We start from the raw sequence: 26,523 nt of genomic DNA, 5'->3' as shown, positions 1-26,523 counted from the left end.
CTGCTCCTGCACCCTGAGGCCCGCTCTCCAGGACTCCCAGCCTCAACAGTCAAGCCCACAAGTTTGCTGGGGGCCAGCTTTCCCAGAAACTAGAAAGCTATGCTAGGCATCTATCCTCTGTGAATCACTGCCCTCATGCCATTAAGGAAACTTATTGGAGGTCTGATAGCTACAGCGAGCTTAAAAGAAAAGCTAAAACTTTTTCATGAACTCATAATAACTAGTTGAAAGTTTCAACTGTTCTCCCAAAGATGTCAAGGATGGTGTTATTTGAGCATAACAAGAACACCTCCTTGTCTAAGAAGCCATGTCAGAGAGCTAAGTGAGCACCCCTGGAGATTCCAGCCCCATTGCCAATCAAACTATCTCACTCTCACTCTGCCTCTCCCCACTTGGAGCTGAGGTCTGCCATGGGGCTTCCAGGGGACAGTGTTCCTATTCTGTAAAGGGCTACACCCCCTCTTTAGATGCTGGCATACCTAAGCACTAGAGAGGGAAAGCCCTTTATAGAATCCTTCTGTGTTTCTGGCTGCCAGGATGCCTAGGCACTAAATCCCCTCACAGGCCTGAAAACCTCCCATTAAACCACTGTACACATATAACATGCCCCTGGTCCAACTGAAATTCTTACCACCATTAGAGTCATTTCTCTGATAAACTCTCTAAAAAGCCCCTGTAACAATGTAAATCATATACTATACAAATTATTATACTCTCCTCTCTACTTTTGTGAATTTTAGAAATTCTACCATCCAGTTGGAAAAAAAAAGGCAAGGATAATTGTTTACTCATTCGTACCCGTTAAATTCTGAATTGACATTCAGTAAAAGTTTATTGAGCTTCTGTGCTGTGCCAAGCATGTGAAGTTGAGTTGGCTTTAGTGGCTTCAGGGCTGAATCTTTTGCCTTAAGGCAGTGAATCAGAATCTCTGCGGGTGTGGCTTAGGCATTTTACAATTTGTCCTGGAGATGTGAGTGTTCAACCAGGGTGGGAAACTGCTGCCCTCAGATGCACAGAAAGGGAAGACAGAGCTCCCAGGTAGCCTTGGGTCCTTCCCTCCCCTGCTCCAGGTTAGACCATCTCTGTGTGATGTTAAGAATGTCATTTGTCTCTTTGACTTTCAGTTTGGACTTTGTTCTGAAAAATGAGAGAATGGGACTTGATCTTTGAGGCCCTTTCCATCAGTCCTCACCCTCTAAGCCAGAACTAAAAACATAAGTCTCTTTCAACTGCAACATTTTGTGACTGTACACGTCATCTTATGATTAGAGGAGCAAAATGGAGACTTTCTGGGTGTCCCTGAAATCAAAACTAGCTAGGCGAACCCTCCTGTCCTTCACACAATTCCTTTTACCTGTTTACTGTCCATCAAACTCAAGGTTAAATCAACCTAACAGAAGACGGTGGCAATATCAAGGCTGCTCCTAGCTATAAAAGGTGCATTAATCTTCGTAATGGTCCATCTTCCCCAGACCACTTCCTCCATCTGGACATTTATGGGACAGTGAATCGAGAGTTGCCCAGGAAGCTCTCTGTGCAATGCCAGCTCTGGCAGGTCACAACGTTCTGTGAGGGTTCTGAGTCCTAATCAAGAAGAGACCTCTTGAGGCCAGGGTCCCAAAGGCTTCAGGGAGGAAAATGTCCTTAGTCACTTTCTACTATCCAGGTGATGGTGTGGCACAAGAGGGACACATGTCCCCACTCTTCTTTGGAAAATGATAATGCAGGAAGAATTTAGAATTCACCCTTTGGCTAAAATGGGAGATTATTAAATGAAGAGATTGATACATATGTATTCTGAGAAATAAATTTTATTTGTCATGATGGGACTGCTCCTGAAAACACTGTGTTCAAGTTGAACATATGAAAACAGAACTTCTTTCTTCTTCAATGGAAGTACACCTATCAATTTGAATTTAGATTTCTCTGCCTCTTATGTCGACTAGTTGATAATGTAGAAACCAACATTCAACTCCAGGGAAGCAAATCCTTTCCTAAATGATTCGATTAAATTATCTGAGGATAAATTGTGCCTTATTTTTTATTTTTAACTATTATTTTTGGGAGGGAGCATTACAAAATCTTTATTATTCCCTTACGATCCAACTATTGATTCTTATGACATCAGTTTCAGATGAGGATGCACAAGTCTCTATTCCCATTACTATATTGGGGGGATGGGGTACCGAAAATGTGCAATGTGAATGTTGAGTCTTTGCTGAAAGGGTACTATCTGCTCAGCTGCCAAAGGGAAGGTGAATAGAAAATTCCTAAGACTAAAAAACCAAGAAGTGGAAGTATATAGTTGTAATTTTAAAATACCAAGGTTAACAGCAAATAAATCTACTAATTGAATTTTAAATGGTGACCTATGTCAAGAAATACCATAAGTCAAGTAAAAAGATCAGTGACAAAATGGGAAAAAATATTTGCAACTTAAATGTCAGACAAAGGTTAATTTTCATGGCATATAAAGTTTCTCAAAAAGGATAATTAAAAAGGTCAACAGTCACAGAAAAATCAGCTAGAGATATCAATAATTATTAGGAAAAGAAATGCAAATGTCTCTTAACATTGTGAAAAGATGTTCAGCCTCACTTAAAAGGCATCCAAATCAAGACTAAATTGAGATATTATTTCTAACTTCTCAGATCGGCAAAAATCCAAAATTTAAGAATACACTGTTGGCAAGACTGGGAAAACAGACACTCTCATGCATTCCTAGTCAGAATGCAAATTGGTTCAATCCCTACAGAGGATAATTTGGCAATATGTAAGAGAATTGTTTATGCAAATACTCTTAACCCAGTAATCTCACTTCTAGGAGCCTATCACAGAGATTACACTAGTGAAATATAAAAGATACACACACACACACATACATACATATATATCTTTATATATAGATCTATTTATCTACTTATCTATCTATAGAAAGAGGTAATTTATTAGAGCACTATTTGTAACAGCAAGACTGGACACAATCAGAAAGCCTATCAAAGGTGACCGGTTGAATAAAGTGTGGTGCTTCCATACACTGGAGTATTAAAAAACTGCAATACGGAAAGAGGAACATCTCTGATTTTTCCCATGAAATGATCTGCAGGAGACATTAAATGAAGAAAAGATTTAAAAAATGTACAGTATGCCACTTACACCGAAAATGTCTTGCCATGGCAGAAAGCAATAGAGCTATCAAATAATACTAAGGCTTTATAAAAAAAAGGACTCAGGATGAAATGGTACAGCCAATTTTGAAAGTTCCTCAAAAACGTGAACAGAGTTACCACACAACCCAGCAATTCCATTCCTAGGTATATGCCCCCTAAATTCACAACGTATGTCCACACGAAAACTTGTACATGAATGTCCATTTGCTGCATTATTTGTAATCTGCCCAAAGTGGAAACAACCCAAATGTCCATTGACTGACAGGAAGTAAACAAGATGTGGTATATCTATACAAGGGAATATTATTTATCTATAGAAAGGAAGTACTGCTACTTGTTAAAATATGGATGAACCTTGAAAACATTGTGCTAAGTGAAAGAAGCATGTCACAAAAGACCACATATTGTATGATGCCATTTGCATGAAATGCCGACAACAGAAAAATCTGTAGAGACAGAAAGTAGAATGGTGGTTGTCAGGAGCTGGGAGCGGGAAGAGGAATGGGTTGTAACTGCTAATGGGTATCTGGTTTTTTTTTTTGGGCGAGGCAATTATTCTGCAATTAGATGGTGGTGATAGTTGCACAACTTTTTGAATATACTAAAAACCACTGAACCGTACATTTTGAAAGGGTGAGTTTTATGGTGCATTGAATTGTTCCTCAATTAAAAAGCTATATACATTAGGGCTGGGTGGGGCGGCTCATGCCTGTAATCCCAGCACTTTTCCGGGGCTGAAATGGGCAGATAACTTGAGATCAGGAGATTGAGATCAGCCTGGCCAACATGGTGAAACCCTGTCTCTACTAAAAATACAAAAATTAGCCAGGCATGGTGGTGGGCACCTGTAATCCCAGCTACTCAGGAGGCTGAGTCAGGAGAATCACTTGAACCGGGGAGGTGGAGGTTGCAGTGAGCCAAGATCATGCCAGTGCACTCCAGCCTGGGCAACAGAGTATGACTGTCTCAAAAAGAAAGAAAAAAGAAAAAAAATATATATACATTAAAATATTAAAATATTCATTGATAAACAGCAACACAAAAAGACAAAGATACCAACATAAATCATCTCCATTTGCTAAAGATGGGACAATTGGACCATCAAAGTAATAACTGTAACTGACTCAAACATGTAAACTATGTTTAAATCCATGATTTGAAGAATTCAGAAAACAAATTTATTATCTTGAAAGCTATTAATAATGGAAAAATAAGCAGTTATTCTGTCTTTTCTACACAAACTATGCCTAAGGTTAACTAAATAGTTGATGAGAGAAGATTCTCTTTACAGATTTTTTTTAAACTAATAGACAAGGAAGGAATAATAGAATATGATCATTTTGCAATGCTGATGAATTATTGGATCTGTGCAATAATTAACAATGGCTGATAACTTCACAAAAAGAGAGACAATCACACATTACATATCCCTGATGGTTGCACCCAATAACACCTATGAAGTATTCTTGCTTAAAAAAAAACAAAAACAAAAAAAAACTAACCAGAATGTGAGAAGTGGAAAAATTCCTTTTTAAAGTTTCCTTTCTTGTTAATGAATAAATAATAAGTGTGCTAATAACTCTTTGTTAAGCCCTAGCCTATGTAGCTGTTAGACATGCCATGCTTACAGGCATGTAATGCATTCCATGTCCTTGTACTTTAACCAAAATATCTGTGCTGAACCTGCTCACAGGCATGTCCCAGCTCTCCAATGCTTTTACCTGTTTAAAAAAGTTTTGAGTTATTAGCCAATAGGGTTTTAGTATAAATGGTGGGGTCTGGCTCCAGCCAATGGAGATCAGACACAGCAGTAAGGACAACCCCAAATGCGTAAGGGATAAATTTGTCTGTTTTCCTTTGTTCTCATGTGGCACAATGGCTAGGGAGGGTACCCTTCCTGCAGTCAGGGAAGTAAAACTTGCGTTGCTGAAAGGTCGTTTGTCTCAGTGCTAATTTTTAAATTTTTATTTGCCTCACTGAGCATCTTCCATCGGCAAACAGGCATCAGCAAACAAAGAAACTTGTTAAACAACTTCACAGGGATGCAATTTTGAAAACACACATATTGAGAAATTCTACAAAACAATCTGGCTTATTTAACAACACTGCAAGGAACAAAGTATACAAAGGGAAGGAAGTGTAATCTACAAATCATAGACCTAGGAGACACATTAAACCATGCCAATGCATGAACCTTATTTGAATCTGGATTCAAACAAATAAACCACTAAAAATTGAAAGACAATAAAACATTGCTTTTAGACAATTAAGAAATAATGAACACTGACAACATATGTAATAATGTTAAAGAATTGTTAATAGTGTTAGAGATTGTGGTGGTTAATTTTATGTATTAACTTGACTGGGCCATGGGGAGGCCCAGATATTTGGTCAAACATTATTCTGGGTATGTTTGTTAAACATTATTCTGGGTGTGACTTTGGATGAGGTTAACAGTTAAATCAATAAACTGAATAAGGCAGATTGCTCTTCTTGATGTGGGTGGGCCTCATCCCATCAGTAAAGGCCTGAATAGAACAAACAGGCAGATCCTCCCTCGAATAAAAGGGAACTCCTTGTGCCTTACTGCTTACACTGGGAAATTGTTGTTTTCCTGCCTTGAAACCCCAGCTGGAAAATCTGTTCTTCCTGGGTCTCACGCCTGCTGGCTTTCATATAGGAACTGACACCATCAGCTCTCCTGGTTCTCAGGCTTTCAGACTCAAACTGGAACTATACTTTGTCTGTCCTTGGTCTCCAGCTTGCCAATTGTAGATTTTGGGATGTCTTAGCCTCTATAAATCATGTAGCTAATTTCTTATAATAAGTCTTCTCTCTCTCTCCCTCTCTCCTTTTCTCTCTCTCTCTCTTTCTGGACACATACACACACACACACACACACACACACACACACACACACATCTCCTGTTGGTTCTGTTTCTCTGGAGAACACTGACTAATGCAAGGATGGTAAGGTGTTGTAGTTATATTTAAGAGTCCTTGTAATCCCAGCACTTTGGGAGGCTGAGGTGGGTGGATTGTGAGGCCAAGAGATCAAGACTATCCTGATCAACATGGTGAAACCCTGTCTCTACTAAAAATACAAAAAATTAGCTGGGTATGGTGGCACATGCCTGTAATCCCAGCTACTCAGGAGGCTGAGGCAGGAGAATTGCCTGAACCCAGGAGGCGGAGGTTGTGGTGAGCCAAGATCATGCCATTGCACTCCAGCCTGGGTAACAAGAGTGAAACTCCGTCTCAAAAAAAAAGTCCTTACCCTTTAGAAATACATATATGAAATACATATAAAATGATACGATGTCTGACATTTGCTTCAAAATAATCTTAGGATGGAAGGAAATGGATAGAGATTTTAGATGAAACAGACTATCTGTTGGTAATTGTTAAAGCTGGATGATGGAATCATGGGATTTCCTCATGCTATTCTCTCTGCTTTTATGTATGGTTACCTTTTTTTTTTTAAGTAAAAAAATTAAAAAAGGGAAGAAAATGAAAAATAGGAAATTGAAAAATATTAGTATGGGGAAATTACTTTTCCTCATAACAACTACTGTAGAATCAGTTGAATCTTTATGTGTGTGTAAAAATAAGTAATTTTAAAAATTAAAAAGTGAAGAGGACCTAGCATAAATATAATACATAATGGTGAAACTTTAGATGCATTCTCATTAAAGGTAGAAACAGCAATGATGTGTGCTCTTTGACATTGTATTGGAGTCTTAGCCTTCACAATAAGACAAGAAAAAGAAGAGCTAAATAGATTGGGAGAAAAAATATTGTTGTTTGCAGACAATATTGTATGTATAGATAATCCAAAATTACTTACAAACTGCAGGAAAACTGCTGGATATAAAAGCAAGACACAAAAATCAACATTGTTCCTATATACTGGCAATAATCGATAGTAACTAGAAAATGTGACAGTACAAAATTATATATACAATGGCAACAGAAACTGTAAGGTACACAGAAATAAATCTATCAAAAGATGAGAAAACATTTATAAAGAAAATTATAAAACGTTATTGAAGGATGTAAGAATATACTTGAATGAAATAATAAATATATCAATTATCTCCCAGATTAATCTCTAAAGTTCAATGCCTCAAACCAAAAAGCTCAACAACAGAGCTTTTTGGGAACTTGATAAACTGATACCAGATTTCAATATTTCAAAATTGTGAGAAACATTTTAAAAATAAGAACAAAGGAGGCATGTTTTTACCAAGTATTAAGGCTCATTAGAAAGCTGTCGCACCTAAAACAGTGAAATACTAGGACAGGGATAGAAAAATAAATTAATAGAATAGACTAGAGATTCCAGAAATAGCCTCATATAAAATTTGAAATAATATATTATACAGATGATAGCTGAGAAATGATGGACAATTCAATAAATGGAGTAACTGGTTTGCCATGTGGGGGAAAAAATGAATTTACATTCTTAATCCACACACAACATGAAAATAGATTCCAGATGGCTTAAAGCTCTAAATATGAAAAATAAAAGTTAAATTTTTTAGAAGAAAATAAAAAGGGAAATATTTATATTCTCAAATTACACAGGCACAAAGAACACAAGACACAAAAAGCTGAAATAATAAAAGGAAGTATTGATTGCATTATAATTTAAATTTTCTGTGTAACAAATGACCCCATCCAAAGTAAAAAGATAGTGACAGATTAGAGAAGAGATTTTCAACATATATATTATATAGAATATATAAAATTCATATCAGAATATATAGGCATCTTACAATTTGATAAGAAAAACAACCTAGTAAAAAGCCGAGCAGAAGATATAAATAATTCACAGAAGAGAAAATCCAAACAATGAATAAATACAGGGAGAGATACTCAAAATACTTAGTAATCAGAGAAATAAAACAAAATGAGATACTATTTTACACCTATCAGACTGATAGAAATTAAAAAGTCTGAATGTGAAGATGTTGGGAAACTAAAATGCAGCTGGTTGGACAACTATTTAGTACAAATAATGTGAGATAAAATTCAGGATATAGGCCGGGCGCAATGGCTCAAGCCTGTAATCCCAGCACTTTGGGAGGCCGAGGCGGGCGGATCACAAGGTCGAGAGATCGAGACCATCCTGGTCAACATGGTGAAACCCCGTCTCTACTAAAAATACAAAAAAAATTAGCTGGGCATGGTGGCGTGTGCCTGAAATTCCAGCTACTCAGGAGGCTGAGGCAGGAGAATTGCCTGAACCCAGGAGGCGGAGGTTGTGGTGAGCTGAGATCGTGCCATTGCACTCCAGCCTAGGTAACAAGAGTGAAACTCCATCTCAAAAAAAAAAAAAAAAAAATTCAGGATATGGTCCTAATTAGTTGAAAACTCATACATTATATAACAACAGTACTTATACTCAGCATATACTTCTAGATATACACCTGGGAGAAATTCTGATACATGAACACAAGGAGGCATATGAGAACATTCACTGTAGCATTTTAAAATAAAAATAAACAGGAGGAAAAGCTGGAAATAAATTATAAAAGTTGGATAAATTTCTGGTGAACAAAATGTGCTGTATCCACATGCTTAAATACTATGCAGTAGTTAAAAATAAATGAACTAGATCTAGCCTATGTATCAGCATAGACAGATCTCAAAAATAACGTAGAATTTATTTGTTTATTTATTTATGGAGACGAAGTTTCGTTCTTGTCGCCAAGGCTGGAGTGCAATGGCTCGATCTCAGCTCACTGCAACCTCCACCTCCTGGGTTCAAGAGATTCTTCTGCCTCAGCCTCCCAAGCAGCTAATTTCTGTATTTTTAGTAAAGACGGGTTTTCACCATGTTGGCCGGGCTGGTCTTGAACTCCTGACCTCAGGTGACCCACCCACCTTGGCCTCCCAAAGTGCTGGGATTATAGGCATGACCAACCACACCTGATCATAATGTAGAATTTAAAAAGCAATTTCCAGAATAGTACAATGTATCATTTATTGGGAGTAAGAGAATGGGGACAAGCATAGACAGCCCTTTTGGGAAGTTCTGCTGTGAAATGGAAGGGATTGTAATAGCTGGAAGTGGGAGTATAGTGGCTGATGAGAGTTATAATTTTCTTTTTAAATGAACGTTACTAGAGCTTGTTTGCAAATGGGTGGGAAAGAGAGAGACTGAAAACCACTCATAAAGAGCAAACTCCTTGGGAAGGTGGAAGCTTCGGCTCCAAAGCACAAAAGGAGCATGCTACCTTATTTTAGGTAGCTAAATGGTAAGGGGCCATGGGATGGAATGAAGACAACAGCCTACAACAGCTGGGTTCAAGTGATTCTCCTGCCTCAGCCTCCCCAGTAGCTAGGATTACAGGCACGTGTCACCATGCCCGGCTGATGTTTGTATTTTTTAGTAGAGACAGGGTTTCACCATGTTGGCCAGGCTGGTCTCCAACTCCTGACCTCCCACCCACTTTGATCCACCCACTTTGGCCTCCCAAAGTGCAGGGATTACAGGTGTCAGCACTGCGGCCGGCCATGTCACTCCTAACTTCTAATCCGCTCTAGGGAGAGTCCCAATAGTCCATCTTGCGTACTGAAGATAAAGTGGATTTCACAGCCAATACCACACCATACCTTCTCTACTGAGCTGTAAGCTGCCTCTGGACTGGATGGTGTTTTGTTTTTATTTTAATCCTCAGCACCAGTGCCTCTCACACAGAATTTAGCTGAGCCGGTTAGGTGTTTAAGTGCTGCTGCTGTGCTATCACAATGGCACCTGGCCCTGGTTCTAGACCGGCCTCTGCTGCTTACTCGTTCAATAATCTTCTAAAGCAAGTTCTTGAACTTCTCTGGGCCTGTTTTCTACCTGGCAGAGTGGTTAACTGCGTTTAGGATATGGACGCACCTAAGGCAGGAAAAGCACAGAGGCCAGAAGTTAAGACGTCCCTTGAGGATGCAAATACCGGGAATTTCTCCTGCTGTCCCCGCCCGTCAAGCGCACCAGGGCTCCCAGGTCTAGCTTCTTCCGCCCCCTACCTCCGCAAATCTCACTTTCTCTTCCTCTCCCTATGCCTAGCAGTGCCTCAACAGGGTCTGCGGTCAGACGTCACTTCCAGGTGACTGTCCATCAGGGGTGCCGCCTCGCCCACCTGGCCACCCCTGAAGCTTGTGGAGCCTGCGTCGGCTAGCCGGCTGGCAGGGGGCGCGCCAACAGAGCCGCCAGCCTAAGTGTCTCCACGGTAGGTGGGAGGAGTGACCGCCCCTCACCACCTCCCGGGGATGCACCTGTCGAGAAACCGCCCGAGAGTTCCAGGGTGAGTGCGCAGAGGCGCTTATCTGCCTGCTTGCGGGTCGGTCGGTGCTGCGGGCTGCTGGGCGCTGGCCTGCGTCGCCCGCTTCTCTCGCTCCCTGTCCCTCGTCCGCCGCCCCTTCGGGCCCCCCTCCCTACAGCAGCCGGTCTCTGGGTCCTCCCGCCAGGTGGGAGGCTTGCGAGCCTCACTCCGCCCTCCTCTGCAGGAGCCAACTGGCGAGCCGGGCCTCGGGGCTCGGCCTGGGAGCCCATAAAACCCGCCCGGGCCGCTGCGCTCCCGCCGCTGCTCACCCGGCAGAGCGCGCGGGTTTGGCTGGGACTTCCAGTCCTGAGCGCGACACCGACGGCCCCGGACCGCGTCCGCCTCCAAGCAGGCTGAAAGGCTTCCGCTCTCGGCTTCCAGAAAAGTTTGGAGAAAGTGAATTTGAGGTGGATTTGAGATTGGTAGCAGCTCCCCAGCCTTTTTTCCCTTCCAGAAGCCTCAATCTGCACAGCCTCCCTGATTCTTCAGGTCGTGATTCTGCATCTCCGTGACCCCTCCTCTCTCTCCTGGGTCCCCTCTCTGCACTGGGATTGGCGATCCCAGCCACATTTCCTCCTTTCCGTATCTCATCCTCCTTCCTCCTCTCTATCCCTGTCCTCTGAACGATTTCCACCAATTTGCAAGCATTCTCCCTGTCATTCTCACACTTCCCTTTCTCTCCACCTTCAACCTTTTCCTTGCCACTCCCTTTTATCCATCAAACCTCTCCACTTGCATCCACACCCTCCCTCCATCCTTCCCTCCCAGCAAACCTTGCCCATGGATTCTGGGCCTCTGCGGGATGCCAATCCCTCCATCATTGCCCCTCAGCAAACCTTGCCCATGGATTCTGAGCCTCTGCGGAATGCCAACCCCACCTCTGGGGGCACCCTCTCTGCCCCCAATGCCACAACACCCTGGCTGGGCCGGGATGAGGAGGTGGCCAAGGTGGAGATCGGAGTCCTGGCCACTGTCCTGGTGCTGGCCACCGGGGGCAACCTGGCTGTGCTGCTAACCCTGGGCCAGCCAGGCCGCAAGCGCTCCCGCATGCACCTGTTCGTGCTGCACCTAGCCCTGACAGACCTGGCCGTGGCGCTCTTCCAGGTCCTGCCCCAGCTGATGTGGGACATCACCTTCCGCTTCCAGGGCCCTGACCTCCTGTGCCGGGCTGTCAAGTACCTGCAGGTGCTCAGCATGTTCGCCTCCACCTACATGCTGCTGGCCATGACGCTGGACCGCTACCTGGCTGTCTGTCACCCCCTGCGCAGCCTCCAGCAGCCTGGCCAGTCCACCTATCCACTCATCGCTGCTCCCTGGCTGCTGGCCGCCATCCTCAGCCTCCCTCAGGTCTTCATTTTTTCCCTGAAGGAGGTGAGCCAGGGCTCGGGGGTGCTGGACTGCTGGGCAGACTTCCGCTTCCCTTGGGGGCCACGGGTCTACCTTACCTGGACCACCCTGGCCATCTTCATCCTGCCAGTGACCATACTCACAGCCTGCTACAGCCTCATCTGCCATGAGATCTGTAAAAACCTCAAAGTCAAGACACAGGCCTGGCAGGTAGGAGGAAGGAACTGGAGACGCTCACCTTCGGCCCCAGTTGCTGCCACTCGGGGGCTGCCATCCCGGGTCAGCAGCATCAGCACCATCTCACGGGCCAAGATCCGAACAGTGAAGATGACCTTTGTCATCGTGCTGGCCTACATTGCTTGCTGGGCTCCCTTCTTCAGTGTCCAGATGTGGTCCGTGTGGGATGAGAATGCCTCTCATGAAGGCAAGTGTGGGGTCTGTGTGGGGGCAGTGAGGTGGGAGTAAGCAGAAAGAGAGGATGGGGGATTAGGACAAGGTTACAATGCCTCCCAGGGCCAGGCAGGTGACAAACTAGTGGGGCAATTAAGAAAGATGGTGCCTGCTCCACATGAAAAGAGGCAGTTATGACTTCCATTCAGCCTACCGATGCCATGTCAGTATCTTTTATGTGAAATTTCCAGCTTTAAAAATTTTGGTAACTAACAATTTAAAAATGCTCTGTGGTACCAGTGAAATATGCCCATTAGCACATTTGCCCACCAACTACCAGTTTGCTAGATGGGATTTAAAATTATAGAATGACAGCAATTTGTGGCCCATGAATTTGCTCTTTCAGCCTCTTTTCTCCCATACCTGTATGTGACTTTGAGCTCCTTCTCAACAGACAGTTCCAGTTAATTAGGGTTGGCACATGAAAAGCCTGAAATTTCCAGCTCATCCTCCTCATGTTACTAATGAGAAACAGAGGCTCAGAGAGGAACTGTTACAGGTTAATGTGGTAAAGTCCCAGGTTCTTGGTACCACAAACAAAGAACTGGATGTGACAAGCACAAATAACAAAGTAGCAAAAGTTTGTTAAGCTCGGTAACACTCCGGGAGAGGGGAGAGTGAGTGACCTCTGTGAGTGAGACCCGCGTCAGCTTGCTGTGCTTTGGATCTTCTTATGTGTTCCTTTTCTCTTTGCCCAGCTGCCTAATCCTTTAGCCAGTGTCTGCCTTTTGTTGGATAGGTGGGTTGCTGAGTTACATTGGCCCTTGTGCACTTGCACGTGGCCGGCATCTCATAATTTTAAGTACATACATGCTATGAGTACCTATGCATGAGCTTTAATGAGCTGATTCTCATGAGGGGTCATTTTAGAGATACTTTTTCTCTACTACACATGCCTGTCTCTGAGGAGCCGCCCCTTACTGGTTTGGTCTGGATCCAGCCAACCATGGGGCTCTTGACTTCATATAACTTTTGTTTTGGCTCAACTTCTGCACCCTCCTCTTTATCCTGCTTCTGCTCCTACTCATTCCACCTCTTATCCGGCCTCCGATTCCCTCTACTATTCTCCCGCCTCAGAACCATGACTTGCCCCAGGCCTCACCGATTGGGAGTGACAAGTGAAGGATAAAGCCCAGGTCTTCTGTCTCCTTGTCTTTTTCCTCAACCCCATTCATAATCCTGATCCCCAAAGTGGTTCTAAAAGGAGGGAGACCTTTCTTCTGCGTGAAAAACAAAATGGGCACCTCTAAGAGGACTGTGTTCCGGTTGGCACACGGGAGGCCTGGCTGTCATCATTTTTCTGGGGTGTGGTAGACAGAGGCCTCCTGCACTTTAGACACTGGCTGATGGTCTGGGCATCCAGAGATGAACTTGTTCTCAGGAAGGCTGGGGCTGTGTCTGGGCAGCCTAAGTGTGAGGGAGCAGTATTCAGAACAGCTGCTTCTGCTCCTCTAAGCAGGAGTCAGGCACGGGAAGAAGTGCATGCTGACTTGTCTGGGTGGCTCTGAGGAGGGGTGATTGTGCCCCGCAGTGCATCTTACAGTGCACACAGCTCAGGACGTATAGTGGGTACAACCTGCAAGTGTCCTAGGCAGGTCCTGTGCACAGGTTCTTCTGGAAGCTTCCTGAGAGTTCACTAACCAGCAGTCTCAGGCCACCAATTCCCACCTGCCCCAAGGAAGTTGTCCCCTTCCTTTGCCTTGTTGTTTCTAATCTCAGTTTGCTCATCCCAGGACATGCTCAAGCCAAACGCTTTGCTTTTGTGGAGAGATGAAATAGGGAGAGCCATTCATGAATTGAACACAACCATGCAAGAGAATGCAAAAGTTATACCAAGCTTCCAGCGCATCCTTTCCTCATCACCCTTCTGGAGACTATTTTCAGACTATCCTTTAAGCAATGGTCATATTAATTCTAACCCACTGTAGGGACCTCCATGCTCTCGCCAAGCACAGAATAGAAGGAAGGAGGGTTTTCTAGGGTTTCCTAGCGCATTCAGCCCTCCTGCTATTGAGGAGTGGCCGTCTTCTGTATTTTACATTTAAGTCACTTGAGACTCAGAGAGGTAAGATAACTGGTCCAAAATGCCACTGCTAGTGAGAGATAGAGGTCAAGCTTGAATTGAGGTCTTTATGGGCCAAGCTTTATCCAGGTCGTGGCTTTACTCCCAACACTGTGGCTTAGCCAGTGGCACCAGGGGTGAGCTGGTCATCTGCCCCTTTATTGAGAAGATGGTGCTCCTGTCACTCTGCCAGTGCAGACTTTTCTGCTTGCCCGTGGTGTCCACCATCATCATCAGCCTGTTCCTCTATACCTCAGCCCTCGCTTGCATAGAATGGTTCGTCACTTACCAAGGGCATCTCTGGGCAAGGAATGCATGAGACAGTGGGTTGTTCCAAAGGGTTATCTTACAGACAGTGAGCTCCCAGAGAAATGAAAGTCCTTGGGGCAGAAATTCATTACTTTAAACTTGCTTTCCAGTACAGCCAGTTCCCCTCCCTGTTTCCTCATCCCCGCCCCTGTCCCCGACCATCATCTGAGTTTCTGGCAGGAGGCAATGGAGGCCTGGACTGGGTATGGTAGATCTACCCTCAAGGGCTGGGAAGCACAGCCTCCATTGACTCTGGCACCTCCCTGTGGCACCTCGTCTGTGGCACATCTCCAGCCTCTACCAAGGCCTGGCTCAGATGAGCCAAACCAAACAGACACTTCCTAAATGAAGGAACCTGTGGAACTCCTTTGTCTCTGGCTTAATCTGGACACTAAACGTGTGTCAACGGAGCAGACAGGATGAATGCTGTACCCTCAGCCAAAGCCACTTCCCAGATCTTCCGCAGCTTGGAGTTACGCATTACCTAGGGAGCAGGCTGGAACCCAGGAAAATGGAAGGAGGCTGAGTTTGTTTTTGAGGTTTGTCCCTTGTGTTAGTCCATTTTCATTGCTGTAAAGGAATACCTGAGACTGTGAAATTTTTTTTCTTTCTTTTTTTGATATGGAGTATCACTCTTGTTGCCCAAGCTGGAGTGCAATGGTGTGATCTTGGCTCACCGCAACCTTCACCTCCCGTGTTCAAGCAAGTCTCCTGCCTCAGCCTCCTGAGTAGCTGGGATTATAGGCATGCACCCACCACACCCCACTCATTTGTATTTTTAGTAGAGATGAGGTTTCACCATGTTGGTCAGGCTGCTCTCGAACTCCTGACCTCAGGTGATCTGCCCGCCTACGTCTCCCAAAGTGCTGGGACTACAGGCATGAGCCACTGCACCTGACCAAGAGGCTGAGAAATTTATAAAGTAAAGAGGTTTATTTTGGTTTACGGTTCTGGAGGCTGTACAAGTAGCATGTTGCCAGGCTGGGTGTGGCAGCTCATGCCTGTAATTCCAGCACTTTGGGTGGCTGAGGTGGGAAGATCAATTGATTCCAGGAGTTCAAAATCAACCTGGGAAATACAGTGAGACCTCATCTCTACTAAACATAAAAAAAATTAGCCAGGTGTGGTGGTGCACTGGTTCACCCCTGTGGTCCCATCTACTTAGGAGGCTGAGGTAGGAGGATTGCTTGAGCACAGGAGGTCAGGGATGCAGTGAGCCATAATCACACACTGCACTCCAGCCTGAGGGTCAGAACGAGACCCTGTCTCAAAAAGAAAATAAAAAAGAAGCATAGGGTTAGAATCTGCTTCTAGCGAGGGCCTCAGGAAGCTTCCAATCATGGCAGAAGCTGAAGGAGGAAGCTAGTGTATCACATGGCAAGAGAGGGCAGGAGAAAGAAGGGAGAGGTCCCAGACTTTCAAACAACCAGATCTCATGTGAACTAACTGGGCAAGAACTCACGTATCATCAAAGAAATGCATGAGGCCATCTATGAGGGGTCCACCCCTGTGATCCATTCACCTCCCATCAGGCCCACCTCCAACAATGGGGATTACATTTCAACATGAGATTTGGAGGTCACAAACATCCAAACCATATCTCTTTCTTTCTCGCCTTTCTTTCCCCCACCTTGAGACAAAGTCTTGCTCTTGTCACCCAGGCTGGAGTGTAATGGTGTGATCTCGGCTCACTGCAACCTCTGCCTCCTGGGTTCAAGCAATTCTCCTGCCTCCTGGGTTCAAGTGATTCTCCTGCTTCAGCCTCCCGAGTAGCTGGGATTACAAGTGCGAATCACCATGCCTGACTAATTTTTAGTATTTTTATTACAGACAGCGTTTCAACATATTGGTCAGGCTGGTCTCAAACTCCTGACCTCGGGTGATCCACCCACCTTGACCCCCCAGAGTGCTGGGATTACAGGCGTGAGCCCCTGCGCCCAGCCGATATCCAAACCCAATCATACCTTCCAGGCACTTTCCACTGCCTTCACTGCTGTTCCCTGAACTGGTCCACGCAGGCCCAGATACCTTCAGCTTCCCACCCCTATAACTCATGCCCTCTATCAAATGTTCTCACCCTGTGTCTTCCCTTCTCTTGAGCCGTGATTTACCACACCCATGAGCATACCCCTGGGACACGTGCATGAGGAACCAGTGTATCCGAAGTGTTCCCAGTGCTTTGCAGAGTAGACACTTAGCTTTACCTTCTGTTTTGCTGGTTGAAGCTCTGGTGGGGTGTAGAATCTCTACCTTAGAGCTGAAAGACCTGGGTTTGAGTTGCAGCTCTTATTAATTGTGCTATAAAAACTAGAAAGCTTACTTCTAAGGTTCCTTCCAGCTCTGAAATTGCTTTCAATGATTCTACAGCCTCCACTGAAGAGCAAGATGACTCAGCACAGCACCTAGGCCATGGCTGTAACCACAGCAGACCTAGCAGGAGGCCGTGGCTCATCCCTGCAGCTTTCCTGTTGGCATGAGGATCTCATTTAGTCTTCAGAAAGAATATTTTGTCTGGAAGGAATTTATCAGCCTTGGCATCCTCACATTTTGACTGCCCAACAGAGAAATTATTTTTTCCCTGCAGAAAAGTGCATTCCCTGGGCACAGTCTAAGAACACTGAACATGTTCTGGTTTGGAGGGGGACGCTTGGAGGCCCAGTGTGCAGAAGCTGCCTGATCTGCCACAGGTGGCAATGGTGGCATAGGTGTCTGCAGGGCAGTCAGACTCCACTGATTGCCCCATCAGGTCCCCAGCTCAAGGCCAGGTAGAGTTGGTGCCCACACACTCAATGACTGAATATAGAATGAGTGGGCCTGCCCCCGAGGGATAGAGGGAGACAGAGTCCAGAGGGCCATGTGAATCCATGATCTGTGATGTTTAGTGGGGATGGAGATGGAAGGGCCTGAGCTTGGTTATTTTTCCTGCCTGTTTCATAGAAGTTGTCTCATTCTGTGTCTACATCCATTAGGGGCTCAAGGTCCAGCTTTTGGAACAAAGTCAGTTTCTTCTATCCGGGCTGATCCTATCCCTGACAACATTCCTTCTTCTCAATTAAACTTGAAGCAAACCTCAACTCCTACCTTCACCCTGCACAACAAAAGCAAACAAAATCAGCATGATAAGACTCTGGAGCCAGGAGTCCCAGGTTCAAGTCTCGGCTGTGTGTCTCTCTAATTATAGGACCCTGAGTGACTACCTTTTCCTCTGTAGGACTCAGTTTCCTCGTCCATTCCTCCTCTGTGGTGCTTGGACGCTCTTGCAGGTCCCTTCGAGCTATCATTCTCAGGCTTCTTGTGCTTCTCTCTTGGTAGATTCCACCAATGTGGCTTCCACCATCTCCATGCTTTTGGGCAACCTCAGCAGCTGCTGTAACCCCTGGATCTACATGGGCTTCAACAGCCACCTGTTACCGTGGCCCCTGCATCACCTTGCCTGCTGTGGGGGTCCCCAGCCCCGGATGCGCCGGCGGCTCTCCAACGGCAGCCTCTCGAGCCGCCATACCACACTGCTGACCCGCTCCAGCTGCCCCGCCACCCTCAGCCTCAGCCTCAGCCTAACCCTCAGTGGGAAACCCAGACCTGAACAGTCACCAAGGGACTTGGAGCCAGCGGATGGGGAAGCCACTGCTGAGACCAACATCTTCTAGAAAAGACTCCCTGGGGTCTGGCACTGCCCCCAGGACTACTGGAGTTTCTCTGCCCACCTCGGGCACTGGGCATGAAAGCTGGGAGGGTCAGGCTTGGAGTTAAGGGAGCCCTGTCTGAAGCAAGGTGAAAAGGCCAGAATGGGCCCCCAACCCTGGTGTCACAGCTGTCCCTAGTTTGAGGACTGCCTCATGAGCTCCCAATCGCAGGTGCTGGTGGCCAGGAAGAATCAAACTCTGTCTCCCTGGCCCTGCCATATTCACAGGTGTCCATGCATACAGTGTCCCAGATCTGGGCAGGCCTAGGATGGGGTTGTCTAGGGGTCCATGGGTGGCAGGAACCCAGAGGCTGGCCTTGTGCCCTGGCTACCTGTCCCCATTCTAACCTGACTGGCACATCTTAGCCTAACCAGAAGAGGGGAGAAGTGAAAAACTGTGAGGAGGATTCTATTCGGATCCTGGATTTTTTTTTTGGTAGAGAGAAGATTGTTTCATGAAGAAAAGTGAATGGGTATTTGGGGCTTCCCCTGCTGTGCCCAGCTGTCTGTGGAAGGGAGATGGTCTCATAAAGATGCGGGATTCAGTACAGCACCTGGTACCTAGCAGGAACTCTGCAAATGCCAGTTCCTCTTCTCCCCATGCCAGCCCCCGTGACAGGGTGGCTGACAGGGGAAAGTGCTGTATATTCTCTGCGGTCTGGTCCACTGTGAATGTAGGTGGGAACAAAGAGGAAGGGAAGGAGGAGATGGAAATGATCATCAGAAAATTAACAGCAGGAAGTAACTTCAAAGGCAGAGGGACTTGTTGTCTTCCCTCCTTTCCCCAACCCATCCCCAGGGAGTCGAGCCTGCTCCTTCTCCAGGGGCTACACAGAGACCTCCTTTGGGAAAAGGTGACATCGTCATGGCTCTGGACACCCTCCAGGCTCTTCAGAACTTCCAACATGAATCATATGGATGCTGTGATCCAGTTAGGAGCCTGGGTTTGAATCTCAGCTCTGCCTTAAGTATCTGTGTGATGTTGGGTAAGTCACTGTCTCTTTCTAGGACTCAGATCTCTGAGCTCCAATCTACCATGACTCTGCAAGATTGAAAATGGTGTTACAGAAAAACATGAAGAATATTGTAACCAACAGGGTCTAGAAGAGTTGTTGGATTTTTCTCTTTTTTTTTTTTGAGACGGAGTCTTACTCTGTCACTCAGGCTGGAGTACAGTGATGCGATCTCAGCTCACTGCAACCTCCATCTCCTTGGTTCAAGTGATTCTTGTGCCTCAGCCTCCCGAGTAGCTGGGACTGTAGGTGCGCACCACCACATCTGGCTAATTTTTGTATTTTTAGTAGAGACAGGGTTTCATCATGTTGGTCAGGCGGTTCTCAAACTCCTGACCTTGTGATCTGCCACTCAGCCTCCCAAAGTAGGATTATAGGCGTGAGCCCCCATGCTCAGCCATGAGTTGTTGGATTTTTATGACAGTGACATTTATATACTCTTTGACTCAATTCTGGTGATGGTGGGTCCCACCATGGCCATACTGTCCACTTTTGTCCTCATCTGGAATGCCGAATCCTCCTCCGAGTCAGGAAGAGACTGCAGGCCAAGGCAGAATCTGGGACTGTGCCATGCTTTTCCTCATTATCTCCAGGGGACTCTTATCATGGGGCAGCTTCCCCACCCCAATTCTGATTCCGATTGAAGAGAGAGCCTTGCCGGTGGAAAAGACATCAGCTGAAATGTCAGGAGAGCTGCATCTCCGTCCTGCTACCAACAATGACACACATCAATAAAATGCTGGCCAGTCCTTACCAGCTTGGTTCTGAGAATCGAATAGGACTGTGGATATGAAAGTCGTTTGTAAAGCCATCTACTCTATACTAACGTAAGGACTTACTGATCTAATGAAGAGCTCCTCAGGGAATCTCTAGGGAACACTTTCACTCTCTATCCCTGATTCCCAGGGAAGCTTTGAGGAATGACTGTGGCTTTGCAGATATGCTTTTTTAAGAGGCCACTCAGCTCTAAGAAGCCTCCTGAGGCTTTGAGAAAGAAAAGAGCCTTCTCTCCTCCTTTCTCTGCCATCGTGGTGTGTGCTTTACTTCACTTCAGCCATGTCTTCTCACAAGACTTTCAGAACTAAGCGATTGCTACCCAAGAAACCGAAGCAAAATCATCCCATTTACCAGTGGATTTGGATGGAAACTTGTAATAAAATCAGGTACAACTCCAAAAGGAGACATTGGAGAAGAACCAAGCTGGGTCTTAAGGAATTACACATGAGATGGCACATACTAATGCTATCCGAAGGTCACAATCATTTCAAGCTGAAGATGTCACCACTATCTGGAGAATTTTGAGCAGAATTTCCTTTCTGAATCTGTTACGGACACGTTGATTGGCTGGATTCAGTAATAAATATGTGACACCTTTGAAATAAAAAAAGAAAGAAAGAAAAAGAAAAGAGCCTTGCTGAATGTTGTGAGTGAGCAAAGCATCCCAGTCCTTCAGTGCTAGAGGACTGGATAGTGAGGACCTCCTGGGACCACAGCTCAGGCAGATGGGAGGACCCATAGTCTCCTCCTTGCTGAGTTCTGTTGCCCATGTCAGCCCGACATCTAATACTCCTTCCCCGTCTATCTGCCCTGGTGGAGTGGGCTTAGAGGCCTCCCCTGCCAGCCAGGGCTGTTGAATCTGCTCCTCCTCCTGCTTACATAAGTGGCCTCCCCACCCCTATGTCCCATCTTTAGACCACAGTTTCTGACCCTAATGCCTAGAGTTGGTCAATCTTTGTTCTTCATGGTGATTGGGAGGTAGAAAGAACACCAGCTGTGTACCCCAAAGACCTGGGTCTGCATCTTGGTCTCACCCCTTTTCTTCCTGTCTCAACTTAAGCCAGGTATCCACTCTCCCTGAGCAATGCTTTCCTCATTTATGAAATAGAAATAGCAATGCCCACTTTGTTGGGAGGGATTTGTTGAACTGTAGCTATAGATAGAACACTCAACAAATGTTAGAGTCGGGAATAATGGCCTGGCTCCAAATGGCATCTGAGAGGTGACCTCCAGGGCCCTGGCCCAGGAGAGTCTACAGAGAGGAAAAGAGGAGACATACCTAGGGTCTAGGCTGACTAAAGCACCTTCCTTGTCTTTCCTTTGCCTTCTAGAGACCCCCCCTTATGGTATTTTTTATGGTATTTTCAGTTTTGCATTGCACAAGGGGAATTTACTTGCGGTGGTGGCTTTGGGACCCTCCTTGTTCCTCCCGTAGAAAGGCTACACTTGATCTTTGCCAGAAAGCTGGTTCTGTCCTGTGATATGGCCAACGGGGAGCAACAGCACACTGGCTGAGGGCCTCGGGAACCCATTCCAGGAAGCTCCCGAAGGAAATGGTGGATCTCATTGGATCTATGAGTGAAAGGTCTGCAGGACTTGTAGGAGGCTCGCCTGGACAGTCTGGGCTGGTGGAAGAGCCTTGGATAGGGTTCAAGAAGGAGGGGCTCTGTGGAAGCAAGGAGGGGTCTCCGTGCTCTCTGGGGCGAATCCCGTTTCTGACGGCAAACCCCAGGAGAAACTGAACAATGCTGCCTCTGGCTGGGCACTTGTGTAAAATGTGTATGCCATCCTGTGACTGTGAATGACAGTACTTTAGCCCCTTAGAACCTATGTACGAGCAGGACATGAGGGGCAGGCAGGACAGAGGAGGGCAGGAGGGGTTCATGGGCTGACTATGAGGATTTCTCAGAATCGTTAGTTACGTTGTTTGGTTCAGGCTGTACTTTCGCAGACACTGTGTCTGCGTTTCATATGTAAATAGGTCTTTTATCTACTATGGGGCTATAAATTCAGCCCAGGCTGTAGCACTTCATTCCTGGGTCAGAAACCCAGGGTGAAATTCAGCAATAAAAAGATTTAATATCCAGGAAATTTCTGTGGATCTTTAGTTTTCTGGGGGCAATAATAATGGGATATGCAAGATACAATTCAAGTGTGTTTGTCTTGAGTGAAAGGGTGAGGTGGTTGGGGGAAGGGGCCACCCTGCGCTCAGTTTTAGTGGGAAAAGCAGTGTCTTGGAGTTTGCTATGGGGCCGCAAGGTGGCAATGTGGAGCCAAAAGCGGGCCTGGCCTGGGCTCGGCTGGGCTTGCCAGCTCCTGCCAAAGAATCAACGTAAGGCTCTTCAGCCAAAAATCTCTGAGATCCAGTGCACATTCTTTAACTCTACTGGAGGATGCGAAGCAGTCATGACTCACAGGGAAAACTGGGAAAGTCACCCAGCCTCTGAGCTTGTGAGTCCTCAAGTTCCAAAGAGTCTTGGTCCCTCGTTTGACCTGGTTCTGCTGAGATACCTGGACATACACTTGGTTCCCACGGAATTTCCCATGGAAATTCAGGAAGGGCAAAGAACAGGCGGTTTCTCCTGCAGGGTGAGGAAATTAGTGTAGGAATTCCTACCCAAAAGGCAGCAAGACACACGAGTCAGTGTTTTTTTTTTTCTTTTTTTTTTTTTTTTTTTGAGACTGAGTTTCGCTCTTGTTACCCAGGCTGGAGTGCAATGGCGCCATCTCGGCTCACGGCAACCTCCGCCTCCTGGGTTCAAGCAATTCTCCTGCCTCAGCCTCCTGAGTAGTTGGGATTACAGGCACGCGCCACTATGCCCAGCTAATTTTTTTGTATTTTTAGTAGAGACGGGGTTTCACCATGTTGACCAGGATGGTCTCGATCTCTTGACCTTGTGATCCACCCATCTCAGCCTCCCAAAGTGCTGGGATTACCGGCGTGAGCCACTGCGCCCGGCCAACGAGTCAGTGTTTAAGGGCCCTAGTAGGACCTCAAAAAGCCACATGAGCTATGGTTACTTTCTGCAGTTCTGGTTTAGAATCTGGGGGCATGGATTAGGAGGCCTCTTGAGAGTACCTCAGAGCCCAGCAATCTATCCTAATTCCAGAAGCAAAGAAACCCACTGATGTTGAGCATAAAATACCTCCTCCCCCTGGTAGGTCTGGTGGCTAACAAGACGCTCATGGAATTTTCCCATGGTGTGCATTTGGATGCTTGCTCTTTTAGAATAAGAATTCGTTGAAGACAGGTCACAGTTATCATGGTCTATGGGTCTGAAGTCCTGGGTCATTGTGGGTATGTAATCAACCATCTACTGGTTGCCAATAGCAAATCAGTTTTCTGTGTTTTATTATCAGATAATTTTGAAAAAATCTGTGTCCTGTCCATGTCCATGGAGAAACCCAGTGCGAAGCAATATGATTGTTCCCGGGAGGTACCTTCTCCATCATATAACATGGGAGAATGTGACTTCATTGAACTGGAAGCTGTGCTCTCAAAGGGTGCTTACTCATACAGGTGACTCTCTGTACTGATTTCGACAGCTCACCCTTGAAGCTCATGGAAATATGAAAAACAAAAGTCCATTTTATTTCTAGGTAGCTTGCAATGACTTTGAGGATTAGGTCAAACTGTTAGCTGACCCCAGTCCTCAGCCTATTGGTTCAAACTCCTGAGGAGGTGACATCAGCCTTCCTCTGTACTTATGAGGGCATCTGAGCAGTTGTGTGCACTGCTGAAGTTCCAAGCTCTGTAAGTCACTTGGTAGACTCATATGTTCCAATCTACTGTTCAACAACACTCTCCAAGAATGCTTTTACCCTGATGTAAGCAATCAGGGTGGGTCCTAATGTTAGCCTCTATGATATATTTGCTATCAAATGTGTGGGTAACCCCCCTTCTGGGCACCAAGGAAGGAGAGCTAAGCAGACCCCTGGCACAATTAGTGCCTGAAGAATAACCTACTGCTCATTTATTTCCTTTTATATAATCCTTTTATATGATCATATCTTAGTTTGTAGTCAGAGGATTGTCAAGAGCAGACACGGTACAGAGCATCAACTAGGGAAGAATCAGCCATACCAGAACAAGAATCAATGGCCCAGGCAGTAGTGCCCCTGTCTGAAAGGGCATGCACGGTGGGCCGGCCCTGGCGGCAGCATTCAGTATCGTAAGGATATCCACTGTATGGCAGGCTTGGAGCAAGAGTCACTCCTCCTGCAAGGCAGCTGTAGTATCTTGTGTCCAGTTCTTGTGGAAAGCTGGCCTCAGGCCGGCAATCCCATGAACCTCTGAGGGCTTAAAACCCCTCCAGTACAATCGCGCCTCGTTGGCTGTATACCCTGCCAACTCTCCTGCTACTGTGCTGACTCAAAACATCCTCCTATAGAAAACCTTAGAAGTTGCCTGCCCCTAGATAAGAGATGTTGCACACTGCACCCTTCCTGCTGCACACTGCCCATCCCCATTAGGTCACTCCTTGCTTCAGTGACCGTCACTCCTGGCCTCAGTGACCTAATGGGGATGGGCCCCTTGTTTATTACTCACATGATTGTCTTGGCCCTATCACTATCCTTAAGATGACCTCACTCACTGCCCTTCCTAACCTATACCTAATAAATACAGATGTGCCTGGACACTCGGGGCCTCGCCTGTCTCTGCTCGTAAGTGGCGTTGGCCCCCGAGCCCAGCTGCTCTTATCCAGTCCATTGGTGTTTTGTCTCCTTATTTCTTGGATCCAGCGCCTCAGCACAGCAATAGGGGACACTCCACGACCCTAGTAGGGCTGGAGCCTACAAAATGTCATATTTCTGAAGCAGACTTTATTATAAAGCTTCATCAGATGGTCTATGGTCATTCTACAGCCTCTGGTCCCCCTGACACCAACTCCCTGCTCCAGAGTATCACAGCAGCCTCTGAACCCAGACAGGGACAGTTCTCCAGACAGTTCCTCTCTGGGCCGTCCCTCAGGCATTTATTGAGAGCCTGTAGCAGGTCAGATCTGTTCCTTTCCCTTCCGCCTTTTCTCCCGTCAGTTGATTTGCCACCTTCTTTCCTAAGCTGAGGTCAGAAATCACCTCTTTCTCGGATGTTTCCTTTTAAGGCTACCTGATTCTAACACCCTATTCCCTGATCTGTGTGAACATTGATAGGCTCTGGCTTCACTGCTTTGTGCTGTTTGTTACGTGTTGTTTTGTACATGTTCTCTGGCTCTTTCCTGTCCCCACAATTAGGTCATAGGTGCCTTGACCACCCTGATGAGCCCAGATGGTTAAAGCTTCTTTTTCTTGATCTCTCCTCTCAACACTCAAGGCCTGTCCCAGAATTCTGCAGAAAGCAGGCACTCTGTTTACCCCCATTGTCCCCTCTCCCGGTGGAAACTGTCTCAGCAGTGTCCTTGCAGTGTCTCTTGGATGCACTGTAACTTGCCTGAATTGCTTCAGCATACTCCTGAATTTTTTTTTTTTTTTTTTTGTACGATGAAGTCTTGCTCTGTCGCCCGGGCCAGAGTGCAATGGTGCAGTCTCAGCTCACTACAACCTCTGCCTCCCGGGTTCAAGCCATTCTCCTGCCTCAGTCTCCCGAGTAGCTGGGATTACAGGCATGAGTCACCACAACCAGTTAATTTTGGTATTTTTAGTAGAGGTGGGTTTCACCCTGTTGGCCAGGCTGGTCTTGAACTCCTGACCTCAAATGATCAGCGCACCTCAGCCTCCTAAAGTACTAAGATTATGGGCATGAGCCACTGCGCCTGGTCTTTTTTTTTTTTTTTTTTTTCCTTTTTAAAAGAGATCAGGCCAGGTGCAGTAGATCATGCCTAATCCCGGTGCTTTGGGAGGCTGAGTTAGGAGGATCGCTTGAGGTCAGGAGTTCAAGAGCAGCCTGGGCAGCATAGTGAGACACCCCCTAAAAAAAATTTTAAATTAGCTGGGCATGATGGCATGCACCTCTAGTCCCAGCTACTTGAGAGGCTTTGGCAGGAGGATCACTTGAGCCCAGGAATTTGAGGTTATACTGAGCCATGATCATGTTCCTGCTTGAGTGACAGAGTGAGATCCTGTCTCTATAAATGAATAAATAGAAGAAATCAATAAGAAGCCGAGTTTCACTTCTTGATAAGACAATGTTGCTTATATTATTCTTGGTATTTATTTTTCATTCTGCCTGTCTAATCAGTAGACTCTCCTGTAACCCATTAAGAAAAGCTTTGTAAGTAGAGGAAGGACCATGGTAGCTAAAAGGTGAAAGGACAAACAGACCAGTAGCATTTTCCAACCTCAGAAACCCAAACCGGAATCATCCCCTTCGATCATCCTGGGGAAGAACTCAGGAGGAGGAAAGCCTGTCTACTGCTCTGAGTGCCAGGGCTGGGAGGGTCATCCACAGCCAGCA

At 46.0% G+C, this 26,523-nt stretch overlaps 1 protein-coding gene and 1 long non-coding RNA gene across 2 annotated transcripts; one reads left to right on the top strand and one right to left on the bottom strand.

Moving 5' to 3' along the window:
* Positions 1 to 1,430: 1,430 nt before the first annotated feature.
* On the bottom strand, positions 1,431 to 10,549 carry LOC144580404 (uncharacterized). Its single transcript, XR_013529860.1, has 3 exons — positions 10,307 to 10,549; positions 9,792 to 10,062; positions 1,431 to 1,746 (listed from the first exon to the last, which is right to left on the bottom strand). It is a non-coding gene; the product is annotated as an uncharacterized LOC144580404 (long non-coding RNA).
* A 279-nt stretch (positions 10,550 to 10,828) lies between these two features.
* Positions 10,829 to 20,758, top strand: AVPR1B (arginine vasopressin receptor 1B). The gene is made up of 2 exons (XM_035280810.3): positions 10,829 to 12,260; positions 17,970 to 20,758. Exons 1-2 carry the CDS (start codon positions 11,270 to 11,272, stop codon positions 18,302 to 18,304), a joined length of 1,326 nt encoding a protein of 441 aa, XP_035136701.2. The 5' UTR covers positions 10,829 to 11,269; the 3' UTR covers positions 18,305 to 20,758.
* Positions 20,759 to 26,523: the final 5,765 nt, after the last annotated feature.

This window comes from Callithrix jacchus, chromosome 19, assembly GCF_049354715.1.
Source record: "Callithrix jacchus isolate 240 chromosome 19, calJac240_pri, whole genome shotgun sequence".
In the NCBI taxonomy this organism is placed as follows: Eukaryota; Metazoa; Chordata; class Mammalia; order Primates; family Cebidae; genus Callithrix; species Callithrix jacchus.
The sequence above is the reverse complement of the archived record's forward strand: the minus strand, read 5'-3'. Positions and strand labels throughout refer to the sequence as shown.

What these genes read in the sequence shown, in the direction of transcription:
- AVPR1B (XM_035280810.3), top strand. Translation starts at nt 11,270, where the DNA reads ATGGATTCTGGGCCTCTGCGGGATGCCAATCCCTCCATCATTGCCCCT. An exon ending in TGAGAATGCCTCTCATGAAG is followed by an intron (nt 12,261 to 17,969) that starts GCAAGTGTGGGG and finishes CTCTCTTGGTAG; the next exon opens with ATTCCACCAATGTGGCTTCC.